This window comes from Mesoplodon densirostris, chromosome 16 (assembly GCF_025265405.1).
Source record: "Mesoplodon densirostris isolate mMesDen1 chromosome 16, mMesDen1 primary haplotype, whole genome shotgun sequence".
Classification (NCBI taxonomy): Eukaryota; Metazoa; Chordata; class Mammalia; order Artiodactyla; family Ziphiidae; genus Mesoplodon; species Mesoplodon densirostris.
In genome coordinates, this window is record NC_082676.1 from 85049611 (window position 1) to 85074332 (window position 24722).

Sequence of the window (24722 nt, forward strand, 5' to 3'; positions counted from 1 at the left end):
CGGTGCCCTCAGGAACTGCTCCCTCCCTGCCAGCGCGGGAGAGACCCCGGGGGGACACGGGGCTCGCTGGGGTGCCGGGGTGGCTCTAACTCGCTCCTCACCTGCCCTCCACCCTGCCTGCAAACAAGGAGCAGTGGGGGAGACGCAGACAGCCCCCGGCCGCCGAGGGAAAGGGCCAGAGCCACCCCCCATCAGGGGGCTGTGCCCTCGGTGATGCCACACTCAGCACGGTCCCAAAGAAAGGGTCTGGAACCCTGCAGAAGGTTATAAAGTGAGTCTTGACCCACTGTGGGTATCCAGGCTTCCTCCCCCGGACTCAACCCCCCCATGTCCTCTCTGGTCGCTAAAGCCACGGCTGGGCCCTAATACCAGGCTGGCCGGTCCCAGGCTCTCAGTCTGTGGCCCGGCTGGTGTCCACCTGGTGGCCGTCGCTTCACCCTGGTGGGGGGCCCGCCTCCTGCACCAGCCGCTGACTGTGCGCAGGGCCGTGTTGGTGTCACGGTGGCAGCGGGCGCGGGCACCTCCCGGCTGGGTGTCCTCAGCGGGTTCGGCAGTGTCCGCCTCCCTGGGCTGGGGTCCTCCTCTTTGACAGGAACAGAGACTCTGGGGACAAGAGGGTCCCGGCCAGGCAGCTGCAGACACACCCCTTACGTGGAAAGGGGTCTCGTGGAGGGACCAGTGGCCGGAAAGTGTGTCCCAGGCACTGGGCCTCGGGCAGCTGTGGGTGCAGAAGAGAGTGCAGGTGGGGGCCCGGCCCTGCGGACGCTCAGTACCAGGTGTCTGGATTCCACCTGCCCTGAAGCAGTTCCCAAAACGCTGGATGAAATGTACTTTAAAAAGTCAGTTAAAATGTGCAATTGAACCCCCCAAAATTCTGAAAGCCCTAAACTGAAGGTCACAAGTTCAGGGAGGCTGGCGGCTGACCCGAGGCCTGCCGAGCACCACCCCACCCCCGCCCCCCGCGGAGCTGCAAGGAGTGGGGGGGACCCCGTGTACCGCAGAGTTCCCGCAGGGAAGGGCTGGGACCCCGGGGAAGGGGGAAGACCTCCGAGCTCCGCTTCTCTCTGGCAGGGAGCGGGTGCTGAGAGCCCTCCGAGCCCTCTGCAGGGAAGGACACGCTTTGTTCCCGGGATATTCTTTGAGGTCAGCACTGTGATTGTCCCCATTTTGCAGACGAGGAAAGTGGAGCACAATGGGACTGTCATTTTCTACATCAGTCGGCCAGCGCTGTAAATGCTGTGAGGACAACCCGACAGAACCCAACCTCTGGAAGCAGCCACCCTCGTCCGCCCTCGGCGCGGCTGCAGTGGGCGCCGGGCCCAGGTGAGTGCGCCCTGCTCACGCGCCATCCTCCGGGCCGCGGCCCAGCCTGTGTCCTCACGGCCTCCGAGGCCCTGGCGGCTCTGCCGCTTAGGCTGACACGCCTGGGACAGCCCGGCCCCACCGGATTTGAACTCGCATCGTTGGACTGGACTCTCAGCCACTACAGAAGTCTACCCTGCAGAGACCATGGTAAGGGAACTTTTCTAGAGCGGCCTTGGCTCCGTGTGAAGCCGGGAAAAAAGTACCCCCAAATCCGTATTCTCAAACTGGTTCGTAGGCACGTTTGAGACCCAAACTTGCAATGTCTGAACGAACGACGTGAAAAAACGGAAAGCTGAGCATTAATTGGCATCTTGGCAAATTGAAAAAAGGCATTTTCTCTAGGTGTCACATCCTCAACCCTGGCATCCCCGGACCCAAGTCCGGAGGGCCAGGCAGGGCCGGGTGGGCCGGGCCGGACCTCGCAGGGCTGGGTTGGCCCCATCCTGGGAGGGTCAGGTGTCCTTTGGCACGCCCCGCACCGGTGCCCCACGGCGCTGCTCCGAGCACCACCTGTCGCTTCTCGGAAAGCATCCTGGGGCCGGGACGCCAGCCAGAGGCGTCCGCCCCTGCGGCGCCCGCCCGCCCGACCGGCCCCCATCAGCCTCCTCGGCGGCGGGAGTTTCTTAGGGCGTCTGGGGGTCAAAACCGGCCGGGGGCGGAGGCACCGGACCGCAGGAGCGGGGCCGGAGCCTGGGGGCGTGGCTAGGAGTGTGGCCGGAGTTGGGGCGTGGCGGTGCCCGCGAGGGGCGGGGCCGGAGCCTGGGGGCGTGGCTAAGAGCAGGCCTGGATGTGGGGCGCGGCGGGCTGGGACTTTCGGAGCAGCAGCACCACCTGGTGGCCGAGCCCCGCCAGGCGTCCGGGGAGCTGGGGCACAGCCTTGGGGGTTGGTTTACAAGCGGGGCGGAGACTGACTTGAACGGAACGGTGGTAGAAAGCGCTTGACAGGAGGGAGTATGTGTCTTCTCTCCCCACCTGGTGTAAGAGCAAAGCGCACCCGGACTTGCTCCCAGTAAGGCTTCTGGCGGCAGGTAGCGGGGTCCCTGGGCGCACCCTGCTGGGTGCCCTGCCCTTCCTCCTGCCCGTAGGAGGCTGCAGGTCTGCAAAGGCGACGGCACCTCCCGCCGCCCAGCGGGGCCCCAGAGCTCCAGCCTTATCGCCTTCAACTTACTCAGGAGCGGGAGACGGTGTAAAAACTGTCACTGAGCAAACCCATTTCCCCAGTGGCAGCTGCCACCTCGGGGAGGTTGACACTGCTTCCTTTCTGACTGACCGCACGCGTCTGTTCGTGATCTGTGGTTTCTGTACCATCTGGGACGTGGGCTGACCGGGGCTCGGCCCTGACACACGGGGCTTAGGTGAGAAGGCAGGGCACCAGGTGAAGGCCCCTCCCAGCCCCAGGGCCGGCCCTCCCAGCCCAGCAGCACTGCGTCCCCTGGACTCCGCAGCCGCTACGGGGCTGCCTGTGGGGCTCCCTGGTTCCTGGGTGGAGGGAAAAAGAACAGACTCCACCTTGTTCACGCAGCTGTTTTGTAAAGGAGATTTATTTTCGCCGTATCTCTTCTTGCCCCCAAACAAACAAGGACCGGCAAGACACAAACCAAGCAGCCTCCCACCCAGTCCCAAGAGGGGCTAAAGCCGAGAATCAGTGCTGTGTCACTGCACAGCTCAGTGTGGTCACGAGAAAAAGGGGCTAGAGAAAGACACACAGAGGCCAAAGGCTGAGACTGTGACAGCCTCCGTGACCACTGAAGCCATGGCTGGTAATACCAGGCTCTCAACCTGCAGCCCTGCCCGGCGTCTACCTGGTCCCTTCACCCTGGCAGAAGGCCCGCCTCTCTCTCCACCAGCCGGCTGACCGTGCGCAGGACCAGGGGCAGGGCCGTGTTGGTGTCACGGTGATAGCGGGGCTCGGACACCTCCACGCTGGGTGTGAACACGAACTGGGCCACGCTGGGCATCTTCAGCAGGTTCAGCAGCTCGGTGGCCCGCGTGCGGACGGCTCCCACGTCCTCCTCACTGGGCATGGAGCCCGTGGCTGGGCTCTGGGCCAGGTTCCTCATCTTTGACAGGAGCAAGGAGACCCTGGGGACGAGGGAGTCCCAGCCCGTCAGCTGCAGGCGCACCCCTCACGTGGGCAGGGGCGTCGTGGCGGGGCCGGCTGCCAGGAGCACCCAGCTAGCGTGGTCTTCGCCGGGTGAGGCGGCCGTGCGGACAGCCCACGCCACCTGCATCCGGCCGGAGGCCTGTGCGGCCTTGGGGGACGCAGCCGCCTCCAAAGCCATTCCCTTTCCCAACGGGCAGCCTGGAGCTTTCCCTCTACCCACCGGGAACTGGTACCTGGGAATCAGGTCTTGGCTCCGAGAGGCCAGCTTGGTCAGCGTGGTCATGAGCACGGTGATGACCTGTGGAGGACACTGGGGAAGGGCGGTGGAGGGCCGCGACCTGGTGACCTCGAAGAGCAGGGCCTCCAGGGCTTCGAAAAAGTTGTTGATCTGCTCCACGGTGCACCGCCGGTCCCAGGACACCGACAGGTACTCGCCGATGGCCCACACCTGGGTGGGGGACAGCGCTTCAGCCCTGTGACAGGCCCGCACGTCAGGTGTGGGCCGGGCGGGGCAGCGGCTGCCTTACCACGGACGTGAGCATGTGCCCGCCGCCGCGGGGGCCTCCCACAAACTCCAGCAGCTCCTTCGCCTGCTCGACCACCAGTGGGGGATGCAGCTTGCACAAGGCCGGGAACTGGGAGCTCAGCACCCTGCCAGAGAGGACACATGGGCTGTGCTCGCCCCGCACAGACCCCAGCCCCACGGCCCGTCCCAAGAAGAGCTGGGCGGTGGTGGGAAGCCCCCGAGCACCAGGTGGAAGTAAAGGTAGTCCCGGCCCCGCCAGGAACCTCTTGTCCCACCGGCGAGGCTGGGCTGGAGCTGGGCTGAGCCCGCATGAACTGGGCCTTCAGCAAGAGGGACAGATGCTCTGGAAGGCTCCGTGGAAGAGGGGCTTGGGTGGGCAGGGAGGGGTCCGTGCAGTGGCCGAGTAAGTGCCGAGGCTGGGGTGGGGTCGGTGGCAGCTGGGGAACCATAGCCGTGAGGGACGGAGAGCACGGGGTCAGTGAACCCGTCCAGCACTGGGCCATGGAGCCACAGGAGGGGCAAAGCCCGCCAGGAGGGACCCACCTGTGCACACTGGCTTCATACCCCGGGACCTGGTAAAGTGAGTCGCTTCGCTCCAGGAGCAGCAGTGCCAGCTGGCTGGCCAGGGCCCCGTCAGCAAACTGTGGGGAGAGAGAGAGAGAGACTGCATCCCACCCCCAGGGAACACCTCCAGACCTGGCTGTCTGCTGCCCTGGGGGATTCTCTCGGCCCCAGTTCTGGGAGGGACGGGAGCCGGGCCGGGGCTGGTGTGAGCAGCCCTGTCTGCTGTGATGGACTGGCCCCTTGGCCACCGAGGAAGCTGAGGCCCTGTGGGTCCTGGCTCCGGCCGGCCCTCTGCTGCAGGGACAGAGGCCGCAGGAAGTGGGCTCACCTGTGTCACCGCCGAGAAGAACGCCCGGAGCAGGGTGGGCACGGCCTCGGCGCACTGGACCACCCGGGCACAGCCGGCCAGGGGCTGCAGCAGCCGGTAGAGTGGCGTCAACCTGGGGACACACGGCCCGGCCCTGAACACATGCCTGTTCCCCGTCCGCCCGGGGACCCGGCTCTGGGAGCGCCTGCTCTGCCCTCATCAGAGGCCACCCTGCACATCTCCTAATCCACGGCCCGCTCCCTCCTCGGCCAGCCCTGCTCCCGTGGCACACGGGAGGGCTGGAGTGCGGCTGGGGGCAGGAGGCCGTGGTCCAGTCCTGGCCCTCCCGCCCCTAGGATGTGCTAAGCCTCCCTTTCCCCACCTGTAGCAAGGAGTCAGCACAGCGCCTACCCCACAGGGCGACAAGGACGGCATCGGGAAACTGAACGAGCAGACCGCAAGCCAGGTGCCCAGGCAGCGCTTGGCCACGTGGCCAGCGCCTGCTGGGTGGGGGTCACCAGGGCTGTCTCTCCGGGTCAGAAGGCACCAGGCCCGGGGCAGATGCCAGGGCCCAGCCTCAAGGCCTCAGTCAGGGACCTCTCGTGTCCCACGTGGGGCCTGCGACGCCCGGCAGCGAGCCCTACCTCTCCGCGGTCCCGCTGGCCTGGGCACGCAGCAGGTGCTGGAAGAGACCCTGGACCTGCGAGTCCCGGAAGGCCTCCAGGCAGCCGGGGGCCCTGATGGAGACGTCCCAGGGCGGCCTCTCAGATGAGGCCTGCAGCGACCTGCGAGCAGAGAGAATCCTGAGGCCGGGCTCGGATGTGGGCTCTGGCCCAGGCCAGAAGAAGCTGGACTCGGCCCCTGCCCTCGCAGTACCCACTGGCCAGGGAGAGACTAGAGCAGACGTCACCGTAACATCACTGTGCCCTGGCCCAGCCAGGAGCTGCAGGATGACCCAAAAGGGCCTGGGGGCCGGGCCCCTGGGAGGCTGCGCGGCTGAGTGAAAGACAGGCTGGGCTCCAGGGCTGCTGTCGGGGCGGCGACGAGGTGCAGAGACGCTGTGCCTGGGAGACAGCAGGAGCGGCCGGGGGCAAGGAGGGGCAGGGACAGGGCAGACACGGTCAGAACAGTGAGCAGCGGGGCCGGGCAGGGGCTCACCTGAGCTGCAGGTCCAAGGCTGCGGTCAGACAGGGCAGGTCCAGCAGCAGGTGGAGCATCTCCACGGCCGTCCCCGCGTCGACCAGCGATGGGAGGAGCGCCACGAAGTCGGAGGTGAGGGGCGGGCTGTTCCAGGCCAGGAACTGCGGGGACAAGCAGGGCAGCTCCAGCGGGAGCCCGGAGGGCACGGCACCAGCCCTGTCACCTCCTCCTGTTTCACTGTGACCCAGGAGTTGGGAAATATGCCCTTCAACCTTCTTCCCCGCTGTTCTTCTGGTTTCTGCACTCACTTCTGTACCAACCATCAAAGCACTTTCCTTTTATCATCGTTTATTTTCCTGATTAAAGAACTCAGTCTCTGATTTTTGGAAAGGCCACGCAGCGACACACCAATCACAAAAAACACATCAGGGCTTCCCTGGTGGCACAGTGGTTGAGAATCCGCCTGCCAGTGCAGGTCCCCACAGGTTCTAGCCCTGATCCGGGAAGATCCTACATGCCGCGGAGCAGCTAAGCCCGTGTGCCACAACTACTGAGCCCGCATGCCTAGAGCTGTGCTCTGCAACGAGAAGCCCGTGCACCGCAACAAAGAGTAGCCCCCGCTTGCCGCAACTAGAGAGGCTGCATGCAGCAACAAAGACCCAACACAGCCAAATATAAAAACAAAACAAAAAAAACCCCATCAAAGACAAAGGTGCCAAATGGCTGAACACACCCGGCAACGCTCCCCAGTGAAGAGATGCTAACCTGAACCAATTCTGCGAGCCCAGCCACCAAGCCAGGCCTGACCTCGCCTTCCCGAGGGCACAGGCACGGGCGCCCCCCACCCCCCGGCCCATGCCAGGACACTGCCCCAGGGGCCCCGCACACCCCAAGCCCCTGCTCTGCTCATGGATGACCGAGCGCACCTTGAAGAGGTTCGGGAAGCTTGTCCTGAGAACGCCGAGGTTTCTGCCGAACAGAGGCAGGCTGTCCCTGCAGAACTGGATGAACTCGAAGGCCAGCATTGGGCTGTGGAAATGGTCAGCGGGGATCCTGGTGAAGAGGTGCTGGTAGACGGCTTCTGCGTCCACTGCGGCGGCCTCCCCTGGAAGGCAGCGGGCTCTGTCAGGGCAGAAGGCCTCGGGTGCTGCCGGAGGCCCCCCGAGCCTCGGGCCAAGCCTCCAGGGCCACACGTGTCTGCGGGACACCAAAGGCAGACGTGTCCACCCTTCGCAAGCACGGGAAGAGCCAGCTGAGCCGGATCCGGCTCTTCCCAGGTGTCTCTGGCCACAGACCCACCCTCTGGTTACGCTGACGGGGATCGTTCCTTGGAAGGGGCTGGTTTCATGGCTCCTTCCAGGAAACTCTCATGTCTAAGAGAGTTCAAGATCAACACAGACTTGGTAACGTTTTAATTTGCTACTTAAATCCATTTAAAAGTTCCCACCGCTAACCGCTCATCAGAGCAGTGCTGCTCTACAGCGTGCAGGGGAGAGCGCCCTCCCCGCGGGCGGGCCTGCTCCCACGGGAGGGCGGAGGCTCACCATGGTGCAGGAAGAACTGGGCGACGGGCAGCAGCGCCCGCACCCAGGCTGGGTCCCCGCGCAGGCGTGTGTGCAGGGGCTTCAGGCAGGAGAGGGTGCGGTACAGGAAGGAGGGGTCCTGCCGGCAGAGCACGTCCAGCACCAGCACGGCCTCCACCAGACACTGCGGGGACCCGAGGCGGCCGCTCAGACGGAGCTGTGAGCGCCCGCTCGCCCGCTCGCCCACCGGGCACTCACTGCTTTCTGCAGGTCCCACCCGCCTGGCACTCACTGCTTTCTGCAGGTCTGAGTCTGCCTTCCTCAGGGCTCCTGGGGGAGGGAAGAAAGCCACCTGGTCTCTGCGTCCCCATCAGAACAGCCGAACAAGAAGGTGCCCCGTGTTCTGGAAGCTGGAGGAGAGGCCGGGGAGCCCACAGCTGGGAGCGACCCCAATGCAGACGTGAGGTGGGGATCGAGCGCCACAGGCCGCGGACGGGAAGGATGGCCCCGGGACTCACGCCGGTTACTCTGCTCGAGCAGGCGCTGGCAGTACTCGAAGGCCTTCTCCCGCAGCCATTCCTGGGGCGGCAGCAGGTGGCTGGCAGTGGAGGTGGCCGAGAGCACGGACAGGGTGGAGCCTTCCAGCTCCGACTTGTCGTCTGGAAGAGAGAACGAGGGCTCAGCAGGACAGGGAAGGACCCCCGCGGGGCGCGAGGAGGGCTGCCGTCGCCGACCGCCAAGGCCTGCACCCTGTCCCCCCTGCTGCCACCCCAACTGGACACGGTGGTGGAGATGAGCCCAGACTGTCTAACTACTAGTGGGCTTGCAGAGGAGGAAGAGTTTGGAGAAGCTGTCTGAACAGTCCTGTCGACATCTGGCTTCTCAGCACGTCTGGGAAAGGCCTTCTGGAGACCACAAGGCTCAGCCTATGTCACCCAGGGGCCCACCACGTCCTGCCTGCATCCTACCTGCATCCGCGGCACTGGAGCCCTCAGGGCCGCTGTCCAGCAGCCAGGCCCGCAGCATGGAGAAGGCCTGCACGTTCAGCCACTGGTCCTCCGTGAAGCGCTGGCCCGTGGACAGCACCGTGAAGAAGTCCGTGGCCACTGCCCCGTCCACCTCGGTGACAGGGCCCAGCTGCAGGAGGCAAGGAAGGGCAGCCGGCGCTGCAGGGCCCGGGAAGGGACGAAGACAGGCAGCACGGGGCGCGAGCCACCGCCCTGGCTGTCCACGCTCCTCCGGGACCAAGGGCACCCCGCCCCCCCCCCCCCCCAGGGTGCGTGAGTGCAGGCACTTGAGCTGAAAACACGGCCCTCGGTCAAGTATGATCCCTGCCCGCCTGTTCCGGGCCTCAACCCACAGAGCGCGTCACAGGCTCGGGGGCTGTGGCCCAAAGCGCCCCCACATGCCCGAGTGGAGCGAGGAGAGAGCGCTCGTTCTGGAACCAGGGAGGAGTGGGCGGCGGCCCGGGCACACGGAGCTCCGAGTCCCCCAGCCTCACCTGCCGGGCTCTGGGCGTGGAGAAGAAGCCCCCGGAGGAGTGGGTGACCGCCTGCTGGACGCTGGCGTAGCGGAGCCAGTCCCCCAGCCGCTTGCTGAGTGCCCTGGTCTGCTCTGTGCGGGGCGGGGGTGACAGCGTAGGAACCGAGTTAAGTCCCGCAGGCTTGGGCTGCCTGGGCTGCCGCAGGTCTTCCTAGGAACCTGCAGCAGCCCTAGCGGCCCCTCGGCCCCGGTGGCAGGGTGTGTGCAGACCTTCACGGAGGGCGTCCGGGGCCAGGCTGGTGACCTTGGACACGACGGGGAGGACGTGCCTCGGGCTGGGCCCCTCGGGCTGCCGGCTCTCCAGGACCCCAAGGACGCGCTGGCCCAAGCTCCTGATCTGCTGTCGGTCACCCTGCGAACCCCACAGTGGAACGTGTTCCTGCGCGTCACGAACGCCACCCGGTTCGGGCGTCCGGAACGTCACGAGGGCATCCCCGGCCCTGCGGCCTGAATCAGCCTCACAGCCCCGGCTCATTCCCCAACCCGGAATGGGGTCGGAGCGGGGAGGGCCGCTGGGTGACAGGGGCCTAGCCGAGCCTGCCCGCCCCACGGGGAGCACGCGGCCTGCTGGTTCACCGAGGCCCCAGGGCCACCAAGGGCAGGGCAGCGGCAGTCACGTCACCTGGGCCAAGAGCACAGAGGCCACGAGGCCCAGCTGCCGCGTGTTCTGGATGTGGTCGCAGGAGAGGCTCAGGCTGTCCGAGGGCGACATCTCTCTCAGGACAGCGGCACAGAGGAGCTGGAGCTGCTCGGGGCAGGTGGGCGAGCAGAGGGCCGTCTTCAGCAGTGCCACACAAGGCTCCTCCAGCCTGGGGGGAGGGGGCGTGTCACCCCTTCGGGGCCGGGCAGGCAGCGCCCCCCTGCCCCGCGATGCCCCAGGGACGCGTGCGCTCACCTCCTGTTGTATTTCGTGGCCGAGACGATGAGGAAGAGCCTCCGCAGGGCGTCCAGGGCGTCGGCACCCCAGTCCTCCTTCCGCAGTAGCGCACAGACCCGGGCACAGAACTTGCCCAGCTCCTCGTCCCGGATCTCCCTAAACAGAGATGACAGTGTCGGCAACCCGGCGACGGGGGACCCGGAAACGTCGCCCTGAGCTGTGACAGGACGGCTCTCGGGCTGGGGACCATCCGTGCTGAGCAGAGAACACCCCAGGTGTCGTGGAGGAAGGTGGTTCCAGCACCACCAGGCCTCTTGTGACGAACCCGCTGACTGGGTACCCGACCTGGGTCCTTGCCCCCTACCCCCGCCAGGCGGGGGACCCTCACTCCAGCAGTTACTACAGCAAACCTCCACCTCCACGCATTCGGATTGTTATTCCACGACCAGAAGCACAAACCGATTGGTTTACGAGTCAAAAGTAAGAGGGATTTAGCCTGAAGCCAGTTGCTTTTCTAAAGATTCCTTCAGTGAGCCTTTAACTTCTGTGAACAAGAATTAACAATGAAAATGTTATGACACATTACTCTAATACTTAATTTAAAAATTTACCTATTAAACATTTATAACAGGTAAGATGCTGAACCAAGTCTCAAAACGGAAGCCTGGTTCTAGGCTTACTCCAGCCCAAAAGGCAAGAAAAAGCAACGTGGGCCACAAGTCACTGCGCTGGGAGCTTCTGGGGGGCTCCTGGCAGGGCCCTTATACAGCTGGGCCCCCGCCGCGTGTCCCCGCCCCCAAAAGTCGTGGCTGAAGACCACCAAGTCCACTCTGCTCGAGCTCGGGGTCTGCAATTATGACCTGAGAGAGACGGCACATCCCCAGGCTGTGGGGCTGAGAAGGAGGTCCGAGAACCACGTGGGCTGGGGGTGCCGGGTGGCGGCTTGGGTTTCCCGTTCTCACCTGAAGGCTGGCAGACAAATCCCAGTGGCTTCCCCACCACGCCTCACCTCCCACCCCCGTTTCCATTTTTTCACCTAATCCAGCCAGAGTGGGATCCAGCCGCCTACAAACACAAAGAAAGGCACGTGTGGGACGAGGAGGGAGGAGGCCGAGTTGAGAGGCCGGGTGCAGGTCAGCTGCTCGCCGGGGCGACGGCCGAGGGAGAAGCTGCCGTGCGTCCCGGGGTTCCCTTGGCCTTGCTGCTCCCCCCCCCCCAAGTCCCACCCGCTTCACTTGTTCTGCAGTTCACAAGTCATGCTTCTGGTAACTTTCCCCAGCCTTGCTTTCCATCTCTAAAAAATACAGAGAGAAACTAAAATTTACTCCGAATCCTAACTCCCAAACTTTAGTAGTCTGTTTTAAAGTGCCACCAAAAATCACCGGCTTAATTAAAGAAAAACAGTGAAAACTAGTAAGACTCAACTGATAGTTATTAACATTCCTCAAATCCCAGCAGAGAGGAATTCCCACCCACCCGAGACAGAAAGACAGAGAAATAGGAATTAAATAGTGAGGGCTATTCCTTCTGCCTTTCAGCCTACACATTTATGACCTTGAATAGAAGATGAGCTGGGTGTTCTGAGTGGGTCTCAGTTCTTACATGTCCCTGGCAAGACCTCTAGGCTACGCGTGTTGCATGCTGAGTGGGATGCTAGCATTTAAAGATAATCTGTTTTCAGGGAGAGGAGATCACGATGGCAGAGTAGGACACAGAGCTCACCACCCACCACGAACACATAAAAAATACATCCACACTGAAAGCAAACTGGAGACTGGCAGAAACACTCCTGTGCAACCAAGGCTGTGAGAAAGATGCCTGCGGACTTGGGGAGGAGGAGTGATCGGTTGGGACTTCTGCCCCTAGGAGGGGACACAGAAGAGGAGGGGAGGTAAGGGGCTCAAACCACATATTGGGTGTCCCAGCCTCGGGGTCCGACACCAGGAAGATGAGTTCCCTTGGCTGGTTTGAAAACCAGTGGGACGAACAGCAGGGCTGTAAGAAACCTAGACTCCACTCGTGAAGCGTGGGCGCCCGCTTGCTTACTCCTGAAATAAGGCAGAGGAAGCAGACTGAAACTGCCCGGGGCTCTGGCTGCTTGCCCGTGATCACCCCAGCCCCTGCCCCAGCCCCCGCCCAAGCTGAGCACCTGCTCCAGCCCCTCTTGCTCCAGCACTGCTTCCTCTTTGGGGGCAAAGATGCCGCTGCTGGGAGCGGGGAGAGCGCACACTTGGAACAGAACCAGCTTGGACCCGACCCTTAGGACAGCTGCTCCAGCAAACTGGGACCCGCCCTGACAGGGCAGTGATGGCCACTGAACAGACAAGAAGCTCCAGCTCACACCTGGCTCTTGCTCCAGCCCCTTTACATCTCCAGCCACACCCCCTACCAAGGCGACAGCTGCCAGCACAGCCTGGGGGAAGACATGACTCTTGTTCACTTCAGCTCCAGCTCTCCCAGCAAAGCCAATGGGCACATGCAGACCGTACAGGAACGCTCCCACATGGGGACACCTCTTCAAGACCACGACAGGTAACTTAACTGTTTTACCTAATTTCACAGAGACAGAAAAAGCCAAGCAAAATGAGAAGACAGAGAAATTTGTTTCAAATGAAAGAACAAGAAGAAAAGAACTGAAAAAAAACAACCAATGGAACAGAGGTAAATAATTTACCAGATAAAGAGTTGAAAGCATTAGTAATAAGAATGCTACTTGAACTAGGAAAAAGAACAGATAAACATGGGACTTTCCTGGTGGCGCAGTGGTTAAGAATCTGCCTGCCAGTGCAGGGGACACGGGTTCGAGCCCTGGTCTGGAACAGAGCAACTAAGCCCGTGCGCCACAACTACTGAGCCTGCACTCTAGAGCCCGCGTGCCACAACTACTGAAGCCCACGCACCTGGAGCCCATGCTGCACAAGAGAAGCCGCCGCAAAGAGAAGCCTGTGCACCACGACGAAGAGTAGCTCCCCTCGCTGCAACCAGAAAGCCTGCGCACGGCAACGAAGACCCAATGCAGGCAAAAATAAATAAATAAATAAAAGGATCCACCTGCCAATGCAGGGGACATGGGTTCGAGCCCTGGTCCGGGAAGATCCCACATGCCACGGAGCAACTAAGCCCATGCGCCACAACTACTGAGCCTGCGCTCTAGAGCCCGTGAGCCACAACTACTGAGCCCGTGTGCCACAACCACTGAAGCCTGTGTGCCTAGAGCCGGTGCTCCACAACAAGAGAAGCCACCGCAGTGAGAAGCCCACGCACCACAACGTAGACCCTGCTCGCCACAACTAGAGAAAGCCCGCATGCAGCAACAAAGACCCAACACAGCCAAAAATAAATTTAAAAAAAAATAAATTAATTAAAAAAAAAGAAAAACACATTAAAAAAATGAAGACAGTTTAAGACATCTCTGGGACATTGTTAAGTGTACTAACATTCACATATAAGGGTCCCAGCAGGAGAAGAAGAGAGTCAAAAATGTACGTGATGAAATTATGACTGAAAACTTCCTGTGCCTAAAGAAGGAAACAGATATCCAGGTACAGGAAGCAAAGAGAGCCCCAAACAAGATGAACCCAAAGAGACCCACGCCAAGACATACCATAATTAAAAAATAGCAAAAGTTAAAAAGAGAATTCTAAAGGCAGCAAGAGAAAAACAATCACATACAAGGGAACCCCCATAAGGCTATCAGTGGATTTTTCTGCAGAAACTTTTCAGACAAGAAGGGAATGTCATGAGATATATTTAAAGTGCTGAAAGGAAAAACCTACAATCTAGGATACTCTACCCAGCCAATGTTATCATTCAGAATTAAAGGAAAGATAAAGAACTTCTCAGACAAGCAAAAACTAAAAGAATTCATCAATACTACACTGACCCTAAGAGTTAAAGGATCTCCTATATGTGGAAAAGGCTAGAACAAGAATTTACAGAAAAGGAAAAAGTCCCACCAGTAAAAGCAAATATATAGTAAAGGCTGTGGGTCAACTAATTAAATAAGCTAGTACAAAGGTCACCATATATGGACCCCATGGTAACCACAAATAAAAATCGATATCATGAAAATGACTATACTACCCAAAGCAATCTACAGGTTCAACGCAATCCTTATCAAATCACCAATGGGATTTTTCATAGAATTAGAACAAGAAATTTTACAATTTGAATAGAAACACAAAAGACCCAAAATAGCCAAAGCAATCTTGAGAAAGAAAAACGGAGCTGGAGGAATCAGACTCGCTGACTTCAGACTATACTACAAAGCTACAGTAATCAAGACAGTATGGTACTGGCACAAAAACAGAAATACAGATCAGTGGAACAGGATAGAAAGCCCAGAGATAAACCCACACACATATGGTCACCTTATCTTTGACAAGGGAGGCAAGAATATACAATGGAGAAAAGACAGTCTCTTCAATAAGTGGTGCTGGGAAAACTGGACAGCTACATGTAAAAGAATGAAATTTGAACACTCCCTAATACCATACACAAAAATAAACTCAAAATGGATCAAAGACCTAAACATAAGGCCAGACACTATAAAACTCCTAGAGGAAAACATAGGCAGAACACCCTAATGACATAAATCACAGCAATATCCTTTCTCACCCACCTCCTACAGTACTAGAAATAAAAACAAAAATAAACAAATGGGACCTAATGAAACTTAAAAGCTTTTGCACAGCAAAGGAAACCATAAACAAGACAAAAAGACAACCCTCAGAATGGGAGAAAATATTTGCAAATGAAGAAACTGACAAAGGATTAATCTCCAAAATATACAAGCAGCTCATCAGCTCAATATAAAAAAAAACAACCCAATCCAAAAATGGGCAGAAGACCTAAATAGACATTTTTCCAAAGAAGACATACAGATGGCCAACAAATACAGAAAAGGATGCTCAACATCACTAATCATTAGAGAAATGCAAATCAAAACCACAATGAGGTATCATCTCACACTGCTCAGAATGGCCATGATCAAAAATCTAGAAAAAATAAATGCTGGAGAGGGTGTGGAGAAAAGGGAACCCTACTGCATTGTTGGTGGGAATGTAAATTGATACAGCCACTATGGAGAACAGTATGAAGATTCCTTAAAAAAACTAAATCAGGGCTTCCCTGGAGCACAGTGGTTGAAAGTCCGCCTGCCGATGCAGGGGACATGGGTTCATGCCCCGGTCTGGGAAGATCCCATATGCTGCGGAGCGGCTGGGCCCGTGAGCCATGGCTGCTGAACCTGCGCGTCCGGAGCCTGTGCCCCGCAACAGGAGAGGCCACAACAGTGAGAGGCCCGTGTACCGCAAAAAAAAAAAAAAAAAAAAAAAAATCATTACCTGGAACCAATGTTTATACTCTGGTGGCTCAGAGATAAATGAGTTTCCTAAAAAAGTGGGGTGAATCTACCCATTAGGATGGCAACTGTCCCCCCAAAAGCAGAAAATAGCATAAGTGTTGGCCAGGATGGGGGGAAATTGGAAACCTTGTGTGCTGTGGATCAGGGTGTAAATGGTGCAGCTGGGCTTTCCTGGGGGCGCAGTGGTTAACAATCCGCCTGCCAATGGAGGGGACACGGATTCAAGCCCTGGTCCAGGAAGATCCCACATGCTGCCAAGCAACTAAGCCCGTGAGCCACAACTACTGAGCCTGTGCTCTAGAACCCGTGAGCCACAACTACTGAGCGCATGTGCCACAACTACTGAAGCCTGCGTGCCTAGAACCTGTGTTCTACAAGAGAAGCCACCGCAATGAGAAGCCCGCGCACTGCAACAGAGTAGCCCCCGCTCACTGCAACTAGAGAAAGCCCACACACAGCAATGAAGACCCAATGCAACCAAAATGAAATAAATTTATTAAAAAAATAAAATTAAATGGTGTAGCTGCTATGGAAAACAGTATGGTGGTTCCTCAAAATATTAAAAGTAAAATTACCACAGGATCTGGCCATTCCATTTCTGGGTCTACACCCCGCAAAAATTGAAATCAGGGTCTCAAAGGGATGTTTGTACACCCATGTTCATAACAGCATTATTCCCAGTAGCCAAAAGGTAAAAGGAAGAAATTCAGTGTTCACTGACAGATGCATAGATACGAAAATATAGCATATACATACGATAAAATAATAGCCTTGAAAGGGAAGGAAATTCTAATGAAACCGTGGGTTAGATCCATTTCACCCGCGTCCACTAATCAAGGTCGGTTTAAGACTTGCACATCCTCCAGGCATCACGGAGCCTAAACCGTAAGGTGTTTGCCCAAGTTATTTTCCAGGAACTTGGAGTCAGCTGTGTCTAGTTTGAGCTGCTGGTCGTGACTGGATAAGACCACCGACCCTCCAACTGGGCATGCGCGAGTGTTGCAGGGTCACCTTGTAACATCGGAGGGCTGAAAACTCCACCCTCGGATGGTGCTGAGGCCCGGGAATCAGCTCCGCCTGCGCAGACCCACACTTCTCCCATCACCTCTCCCCATGCCCCCGACCACCCTGCCTCTGTATTCTACTCCATCAGTATATCCCATACACACCCCAGCCCTTGCCCTGGGAGAGGCGGGTTTGAGATTTGTGTTCCGTCTCTTCGATTGGCTGCCTCGCGAAAAACCCTTCTCGATGCTGCAAACCTCGGTGTCTGGCGGTTTGACCTGCTGCAAGCGGGCAGAACAAAGCTGGTTCAGTAACACCTGCTACGACATGGATGAACCTGAGGGCGGCTCTGCTAAGTGAGCTGTCAGTCATGAGAAGACAAGTGCTGTGTGATTCTGTGATAGAGCAGAATCTTCTAGAGAAGAATGGTGGTGATGGTTGCACGATAATGTGAATGCACGTAACACGGCTGACCCTTACTCTTAAAAATGGTCAAGATGTATGTGTATTTTACCACAATTGTAAACTTTTAAGTGGGGCAAAGTCACAGAACTAATGCGATCCCTCTGGCCTCCGCTTCCCTCTGCTCCCATGTTAGGCTTCACAGTTTGACCCTAATTCCTAACCCGCTGGCGATCCTCTGCTGGTCTACACCTGGGTAGGTTTTCCAATTCTGTTTCCTCTCCCTGGAATTCTCTTTCCTGCTCTTATCCTGTTGTTTGACCGACTCCACCTCAAATGTCAGCCTCCTGAAGGCTTTCCCCATCCGACCACCCACAGCCTGTTCCAAGGGTTACTGGTCTCTTTCTGGGCCTCCTCTTTGTCGTGTCTGTATTCCCGTAGCTGTCCTTTCACATAATATTTTGGCTATACGTTTGCTGGTCTACATTGTCTCCCCAGTAGACGTGGGCTGTGTTGGGGACGGCGCCTGACGGCATGAGGGTTGTAACTGGACATTTTCTCAGCCATTCAGGGCTGAGAGTGAAGACCCAAATATTTGGAGATAGAATGTAATTTAAATAGGATCATAATGGCCATAAACACACACACTCTGTGACTTTGTCGTGACTCTCCTACATATCTGTGTTATAAGCAGAGCAGAAGGTCCTAGGCTGGTATCACTGCAATTTTGGGCATCCCTAGGGGCCATCAGGGTCTCAGGTGGGTCCATGGAGAGACGAAACCCATGGGAGATGAATGGGTTCCTGGCCTGGCCCAGGTTTAAGATTCCTAGTAAACTGTGTCCAGTGGGGCAGGAACCCATTCTTAAAGAAGAGTTCCTGGTATATACATGAGGCCTGGGAAACTGGGATGGGGGATGGGGCGGGAGGGGGAGAATAATTAAAATACTTGCAAAGGACATCCCTGGACACCTTTGTGCACCTCACCTGACCCAACCCTTAAAGATACTTAGGCCAGGGCTTCCCTGGTGGCACAGTGGTTGAGAGTCTGCCTGCTGATGCAGGGGACACGGTTTGTGACCTGGTCCGGGGAGGTTCCACATGCTGCGGAGCGGCCGGGCCCGTGAGCCATGGCTGCTGAGCCTGCGCGTCCGGAGCCTGTGCTCCGCAACAGGAGAGGCCACAACAGTGAGCGGCCCACGTACCGCAAAAACAAAAACTAAATTAGAACTACCATATGACCCAGCAATCCCACTACTTGGCATATGCCCTGAGAAAACCATAATTCAAAAGCAGTCATGTACCACAATGTTCACTGCAGCACTATTTACAATAGTCAGGACATGGAAGCAACCTAGGTGTCCATCGACAGATGAGTAGATAAAGAAGATGTGGCACATACATACAATGGAATATTACTCAGCCACAAAAAGAAATGAAATTGAGTTATTTGTAATGAGGTGGATGGACCTAGAGTCTGTCATACAGAGTGAAGTAAGTCAGAAAGAGATAAACAAATACTGTATGCTAACGCATACATATGGAAACTAAAAAAGCAGTACTGATGAACCTAGTGGCAGGGCAGGAATAAAAACACAGATGTAGGGAACGGACTTGAGGACATGGTGAGGAAGGGGAAACTGGGAATGAAGTGAGAGAGTAACACTGACATATATACACTACCAAATGTAAAATGAATGGCTAGTGGGAAGCTGCTGAATAGAACAGGGAGATCAACTTGATGCTTTGTGACTACCTAGAGGGGTGGGATAGGGAAGGTGGGAGGGAGGCTCAAGAGAGAAGGGATATGGGGACATATGTATACATATGGCTGATTCACTTTTTTGTACACAGACACAACACTGTGAAGCAATTATACTCCAATAAACGTGTGAAAAAAACAAAACCAAAAAAAAAAATAAACCCATCAAGGTAAGAAAGAAAAAGAAGAATGAAGAACTATAAAAAACGACGAGAAAACAAGCAACAACATGGCAATAAGTACATACCCATCTATAGTTACCTTAAATATCAATGGACTAAACACTCCAATCAAAAGACATAAGATGACTGACTGGATAATAAAACAAGACCTATCTATATGATGCTTGAAAGAGACTCACTTCAGAACTAAAGACACACAGACTGAAAGCAAGGGGATGGAAAAAGATATTTCATGTAAATAGAAACAAGAAAGCTGGGGCAGCAATACTTACATTAGACAAAGTAGACTTTAAAACAAAGTCTGTAACAAAAGCCAAAGAAGGGCATTATGTAATGATAAAGATAGTAGGGGACTTTAACACCCCACTTACATCAATGGACAGATCACCTGGACATAAAGTCAGTAAGGAAACAGTAGTCTTAAATGACACATTAGACCAGTTGGACTTCATTAAACTGGGCATCAATATCTACAGGACATTTCATCCCAAAACAGCAGAATACAGATTCTTTTTAAGTGCACATGGAATGTTCTCCAGGATAGATCACATGCTAGACCACAAAACAAGTCTCAACAAATTTAAGAGGATAGAAATTATATCCAGAATTTTTTCTGACCACAACCGTACAAAACTAGAAGTCAATTACAGGAAGAAAAATGGGGTAAACACAAACATGTAGACACTCAACAACATGGTACTAAAAAACCAATGGGCCCATAAAAGAAATCAAAAAGGAAATAAAAGTACCTCAAGACAAATGAAAATAAAAACACATTCCCAAATCTATGGGATGCAGCAAAAGAAATTCTAAGAGGGAAGTTTATAGCAATACAGGCGTACCTCAAGAAACAAGAAAAATCTCAAACATCCCAACTACCTACCTTCTAAAGGAATTAGAAAAAGAAGAAGAAACAAAGCCCGAAGTCAGCAGAAGGAAGGAAATAATACAGATCAGAGAAGAAACAAAATAGAGACCAAAAATAAATAAATAAATAAATAATACTGGTTTTTTTTTTTTTTTTTTTCCGGTATGCGGGCTTCTCACTGTTGTGGCCTCTCCCGTTGTGGAGCACAGGCTCCGAACGCGCAGGCTCAGCGGCCATGGCTCACGGGCCCAGCTGCTCCGTGGCATGTGGGATCTTTCCGGACCAGGGCACGAACCCGTGTCCCCTGCATCGGCAGGCGGACTCTCAACCACTGCACCACCAGGGAAGCCCTAAGAGCTGTTTTTTAAAAATATAAAATTGGTAAGCCTTTAGTCAGGCTGATCAATTTAAAAAAAAAAGAGAGAGGATCCAAATAAAATAAGAAAGAGGAGAAATGAAAACTGATATCGCAGAGATACAAAAAACCATAAGAAAATACTACCAACAGTTATATGCCAACAAATTTGACAATCCAGAAGAAACTGCTACATTTCTAGAAACATACAAGTCCAAGACTGAATCAAGAAGAAATAGACAATCTGAACAGACCTATCACTAGTAGTGAAATTGAATTAGTAATTTAAAAAACTCCCTGGGCTTCCCTGGTGGCGCAGTGGTTAAGAATCAGCCTGCCAATGCAGGGGACATGGGTTCAAGCCCTGGTCCGGGAAGATACCACATGCCGTGGAGCAACTAAGCCTGTGTGCCACAACTGCTGAGCCTGCACTCTAGAGCCTGAGAGCCACAACTACTGAAGCCCGCGCGCCTAGAGCCTGTGCTCTGCAGCAAGAGAAGCCACCACAATGAGAAGCCTGCGCACCACAACGAACAGTAGCCCCCGCTCGCCGCAACTAGAAAGAGCCTGCGCACAGAAATGAAGATGCAACTCAGCCACAAATAAATAGAATAAATTTATTTAAAAAACCAAAAAACAAAACTACCAGTGAACGAAAGTCCAGGACCGGACAGCTTCATGAGGGAATTCTGCCAGACATATAAAGAAGAGATAATACCCACCCTTCTCAAACTATTCCAGATAACTGAAGAGGATGGAACACTCCCAAATTCATTCTATGAGGCCACAATTACCTTGATACCAAAACAAGACAAAGACACTACAAAAAAAGAAGATTACAGGCCAATATATTTGATGAATATAGACGCAAAAATCCTCAACAGAACATTAGCAAACCAAATTCAACAATAAAAAAAGATCATAGGGAATTCCCTGGAGGTCCAGTGGTTAGGACTCTGCACTTTCACTGCTGAGGGCGAGGGCTCAATCCCTGGTCAGGGAACTAAGATCCTGCAAGCCATTCAGCACAGCCAAAAAAAAAAAAAAAAAATCATACACCATGATCAAGTGGGATTTATTCCAGGGTCACAAGGATAGTTCAATATCTGCAAATCAATCAGTATAATACACCACATTAACAAAAGAAAGGATAAAATTCACATGATCGTCTCAATATATGCAGGAAAAGCATTTGACAAAGTTCAACATCCATTCATGATAAAAACTCTCATCAAACATCTCTCAGAGGGACCATCTCTCAACATAATAAAGGCAATTTATGACAAACCCACAGCTAACATCATACTCAACAGTGAAAAGCTAAAAGCTTTTCCTCTAATATCAGGAACAAGACAAGGATGCCCACTCTCACCACGTCTATTTAACACACTATTGGAAGTCCTAGCCACAGCAATCAGACTCGAAAAATAAATAAAAGGCATAAAACTTGGAAGGGAGGTAAAATTGTCCCTATTTGCAGATGACATAATACCATACACAAAAAAGCCTAAATTTTCCACCAGAAAACTATTAGAATAAATTCAGTAAAGTTGCAGGATACAAGATTAATATTCAGAAACCTGTTGCTTTTCTATACGTAAGTAAAGAACTATTAGAAAGAGAAAGCAAGAAAATAATCCTGTTAAAATCATGTCAAAAAGAATAAAATACCTAGGAATAAACTTAACGAAAGAGGTGAAAGACCTATACTCTGAAAGCTATAAAACACTGATAGAGGAAACTGAAGATGAATGATACAAAGAAATGGAAAGATATCCTATGTCCATGAATTGGAAGAATTAATATTGTTAAAATCTCCATACTACCCAAAGCAATCCAGAGATGTAATGCAATCCCTATCAAAATACCCACGACATTTTTCACAGAACTAGAACAAATAATCCTAAAGTTTATATGGAACTACAAAAGACCATGCATAGCCAAAGCAATCTTGAGAAAAAAGGACAAAGCTGGAGAGAGGTATCATGCTCCCTGATTTCAGACTATACTCTACTACAAAACTACAGCAATCAAAACAGTATGGTACTGGCACAAAAACACACACATAGATCAATGGTACAGAAAAGAGAAAAGAGGGCCCAGAAATAAACCCACATACTTACAGTCAATTAATCCACGACAAAGGAGGCAAGAATACGCGCGCACACACACACACACACGAGGAAAAGACAGTCTCTTCAATGAGTGGTGCTGGTAAAACTGGACAGCTATATGTAAAAGAAAGAAATTGGAACATTCTCTAACATCATATACAAAAGTAAAGTCAAAATGGATTAAAGACCTAGATGTAAGATTGGAAACCATAAAAGTCCTAGAAAAAAACACAGGCAGAACACTCTTTGACATAAATCATGGCAATATTTTTTTTGGATCTCCTAAGGCAAAGGAAGCAAAAGCAAATATAAACAAATAGGACCTAATTACACTTAAAAGCTTTTGCACAGCAAAGGAACCCTACCGAATGGGAGAAAATTTTTTCAAGTGATATAACTGAGAAAGGATTAATGTCCAAAATATATAAACAGCTCATGCAACTCAATATAGAAAAAAACTCAATTAAAAAATGGGCATAGGGCTTCCCTGGTGGCGCAGTGGTTGAGAGTCCGCCTGCCGATGCAGGGGATGCGGGTTCGTGCCCCGGTCCGGGAGGATCCCACGTGCCGCGGAGCGGCTGGGCCCGTGAGCCATGGCCGCTGAGCCTGCGCGTCCGGAGCCTGTGCTCCGCAGCGGGAGAGGCCGCGGCAGTGAGAGGCCGGCGTACCGCAAAAAAAAAAAAAAAAAAAAAAAAAGGCATAACACCTGAATAGACATTTTTCCAGAGAAGACATACAGATGGCCAATAGGCACATTAAGAGATGCTCAACACGGCTAACCGTCAGAGAAATGCAAATCAAAACCACAATGAGATAACACCTCACACCTGTCAGAATGGCCTTCATCAAAAAGACCACAATAACAAATGTTGGTGAGAATGTGGAGAAAAGACAACCCTAGTTCACTGTTGGTGGGAATGTAAATTGGCGCAGTCACTATGGAAGACTGTGCAAGTTCCTCAAAAAACTAAAAATTGAACTACCATACCATCCAGCAACTCCATTACCGGGTATATATCCTAAGAAAACAAAAACACTAATTTAAAAAGGCACATACACCCCAATGTTCATAGCATTATTTACAACAGCCAAGATATGGAAGCAACCTAAGTGTCCATCAACAGATGAATGGATAAAGAAGATGTGATTATATATAGATATACACACACAATGAAATATTACTCAGCCATAAAAAAAGTGAAATTCTGCCATTTGCAACAGCGTGGATGAACCTGGATGATATTATGCATAGTGAAATGAATCAGAGAGAAAGACAAATACTGTATGTTATCATTTATAATGCAGAATCTAAAAAATGGAACTAATGAATACAACAAAACAGAAACAGACTTATAGATATAGAGCACATACTAGTGGTTATCAGTGGAGAGTGGGAATCGGGGAGGGGCAAGATAGGTGTAGGGGGTTAAAAGGTACAAACTATGTATTAAACAAGCTATAGATATATTGTATACCACAGGGAATATAGCTAATATTTTAGAATAATTTTAAATAGAGTATAATCTATAAAAATATTGAATCACTATGTTGTACACCTGAAACTAATATTGTCAATCAACTATACTTCAATTTTTGAAAAAAGATATCTATTTTTCTTTAATACAGCTCTCCTAAATTCAAGTGAACTTGAATTGGAATACTGGAACTTGAATATTGGAATATCCATCCAAGATTGAAAGAAATACAGACTTTTTTGGACTCGGTGGGGAGACGGTGCTACAAATCCTCAAAACACTTGCTTAACAGACTTTCAGGGGTTATTCTGACCTTATCAAACGTTTACCCTGTTTACAGCCTTTTGAAACCAACATGCATTCAAGATCTTGCTTCCCTAAGATCAGAGGAGCCTCAACCAGCCTAATCTTTCCCACCAACTGGTCCAGCTCCGAATCCAGTTTTTTTTTTTTTAAACCATGGTTCTGGCCGCATTTTCTTCTCTTAAAGTAGCATCAAGTCTTACACTGTCTGATGGATTATGGGGTTTTAGTCCGATCTTACATCTGCTTTCTCCCATGAGTGGCTAGTTGGTGAGGAAGGGGCTACCGACTTAGTGAGAGTTCAGAGCCAGCTCAGAGTCCTAAGACGCTGGGTAATTTCTCAATACATCCAATGCATCCACAAGAGAGGGGATCTTTCTATATAACAAAATCCTCCATGGCTCCCCAAAGCCCTCGCAAGGTATCGAACTCATGGGCTTTGCACAGGGCTCGCCATGGCTCAATCCAGCAGGCTCTCCAGCGTCTTTCTAGCTTTCTTGACCCTGAAGCAACTGACAGCTCTGGACCCCACTTCCTGCCAGACGTGGGGTCCGCAGCCGCCAAGCCTTTGGCCAAACCATCAGCGGGGTCCCACCCCACTTCATTTTCACTCATCCTTCAGAGCGCTCTCAGGAGCCACCTCCTCCGGGGACCAGCTCGACCCTGCCCGGACCTCCTCAGCCCGTGCCTGGCCCGCGCGGCCTCCCCGACCTCAGAGTCTCTAAAGTGGGTTCAAAGGGGGCTCTTTCGAGTCGCCGCGCGCAGGCCCGGCTCTGAGACCCACCACCAAGTGCCCGAAGGGAAAAGCTTGGACGCACCTGGCCTGGCGGAGCAGACTCTCCGCCCCCGTCGTGAACATCCCGCCGCCGCCTCCGCCGCCTCCGCCGCCTCCGCCGCCTCCTTCGCCTCCTCCTCCGCCGCCGCCTCTCGGAGCAGCCCTCGCA

The 24722-nt window shown here is 53.6% G+C and overlaps 2 protein-coding genes across 11 annotated transcripts in view; one reads left to right on the plus strand and one right to left on the minus strand.

Moving 5' to 3' along the window:
- Positions 1–23703, plus strand: part of RADIL (Rap associating with DIL domain) — an 86029-nt gene extending 62326 nt beyond the window's left edge. For 8 of the 10 annotated variants that reach the window (XM_060119932.1, XM_060119924.1, XM_060119928.1 and 5 more), the window contains one exon: positions 1174–1993. In XM_060119932.1, coding sequence (XP_059975915.1) covers positions 1174–1610 — 437 coding nt within the window. In that variant the 3' untranslated portion in view covers positions 1611–1993. Of the gene's footprint in view, positions 1–1173; positions 1994–23626 lie in introns of those variants that run through there. The other 2 variants (XM_060119926.1, XM_060119934.1) reach the window with 2 other exon arrangements.
- On the minus strand, positions 2889–24651 carry AP5Z1 (adaptor related protein complex 5 subunit zeta 1). Its single transcript, XM_060119937.1, has 17 exons — positions 24597–24651; positions 9967–10104; positions 9694–9880; positions 9282–9423; positions 9031–9143; positions 8498–8666; positions 8048–8188; positions 7822–7859; positions 7551–7713; positions 6933–7111; positions 6025–6167; positions 5511–5651; positions 4888–4999; positions 4539–4636; positions 3997–4120; positions 3703–3917; positions 2889–3447 (listed from the first exon to the last, which is right to left on the minus strand). The coding sequence occupies exons 1-17, from the start codon at positions 24635–24637 to the stop codon at positions 3177–3179; spliced, it is 2415 nt and encodes an 804-aa protein (XP_059975920.1). The 5' UTR covers positions 24638–24651; the 3' UTR covers positions 2889–3176.
- Between the last annotated feature and the right edge of the window lie 71 nt (positions 24652–24722).

Coding starts and splice junctions, on each gene's coding strand:
- AP5Z1 (XM_060119937.1), bottom strand. CDS start 24,637: ATGTTCACGACGGGGGCGGAGAGTCTGCTCCGCCAGGCCAG. Junction 4,121..4,538: donor TATGAAGCCAGTGTGCACAG/GTGGGTCCCTCC, acceptor CCTCTCTGGCAG/GGTGCTGAGCTCCCAGTTCC. Junction 3,448..3,702: donor AGCCAAGACCTGATTCCCAG/GTACCAGTTCCC, acceptor CCTCGTCCCCAG/GGTCTCCTTGCTCCTGTCAA.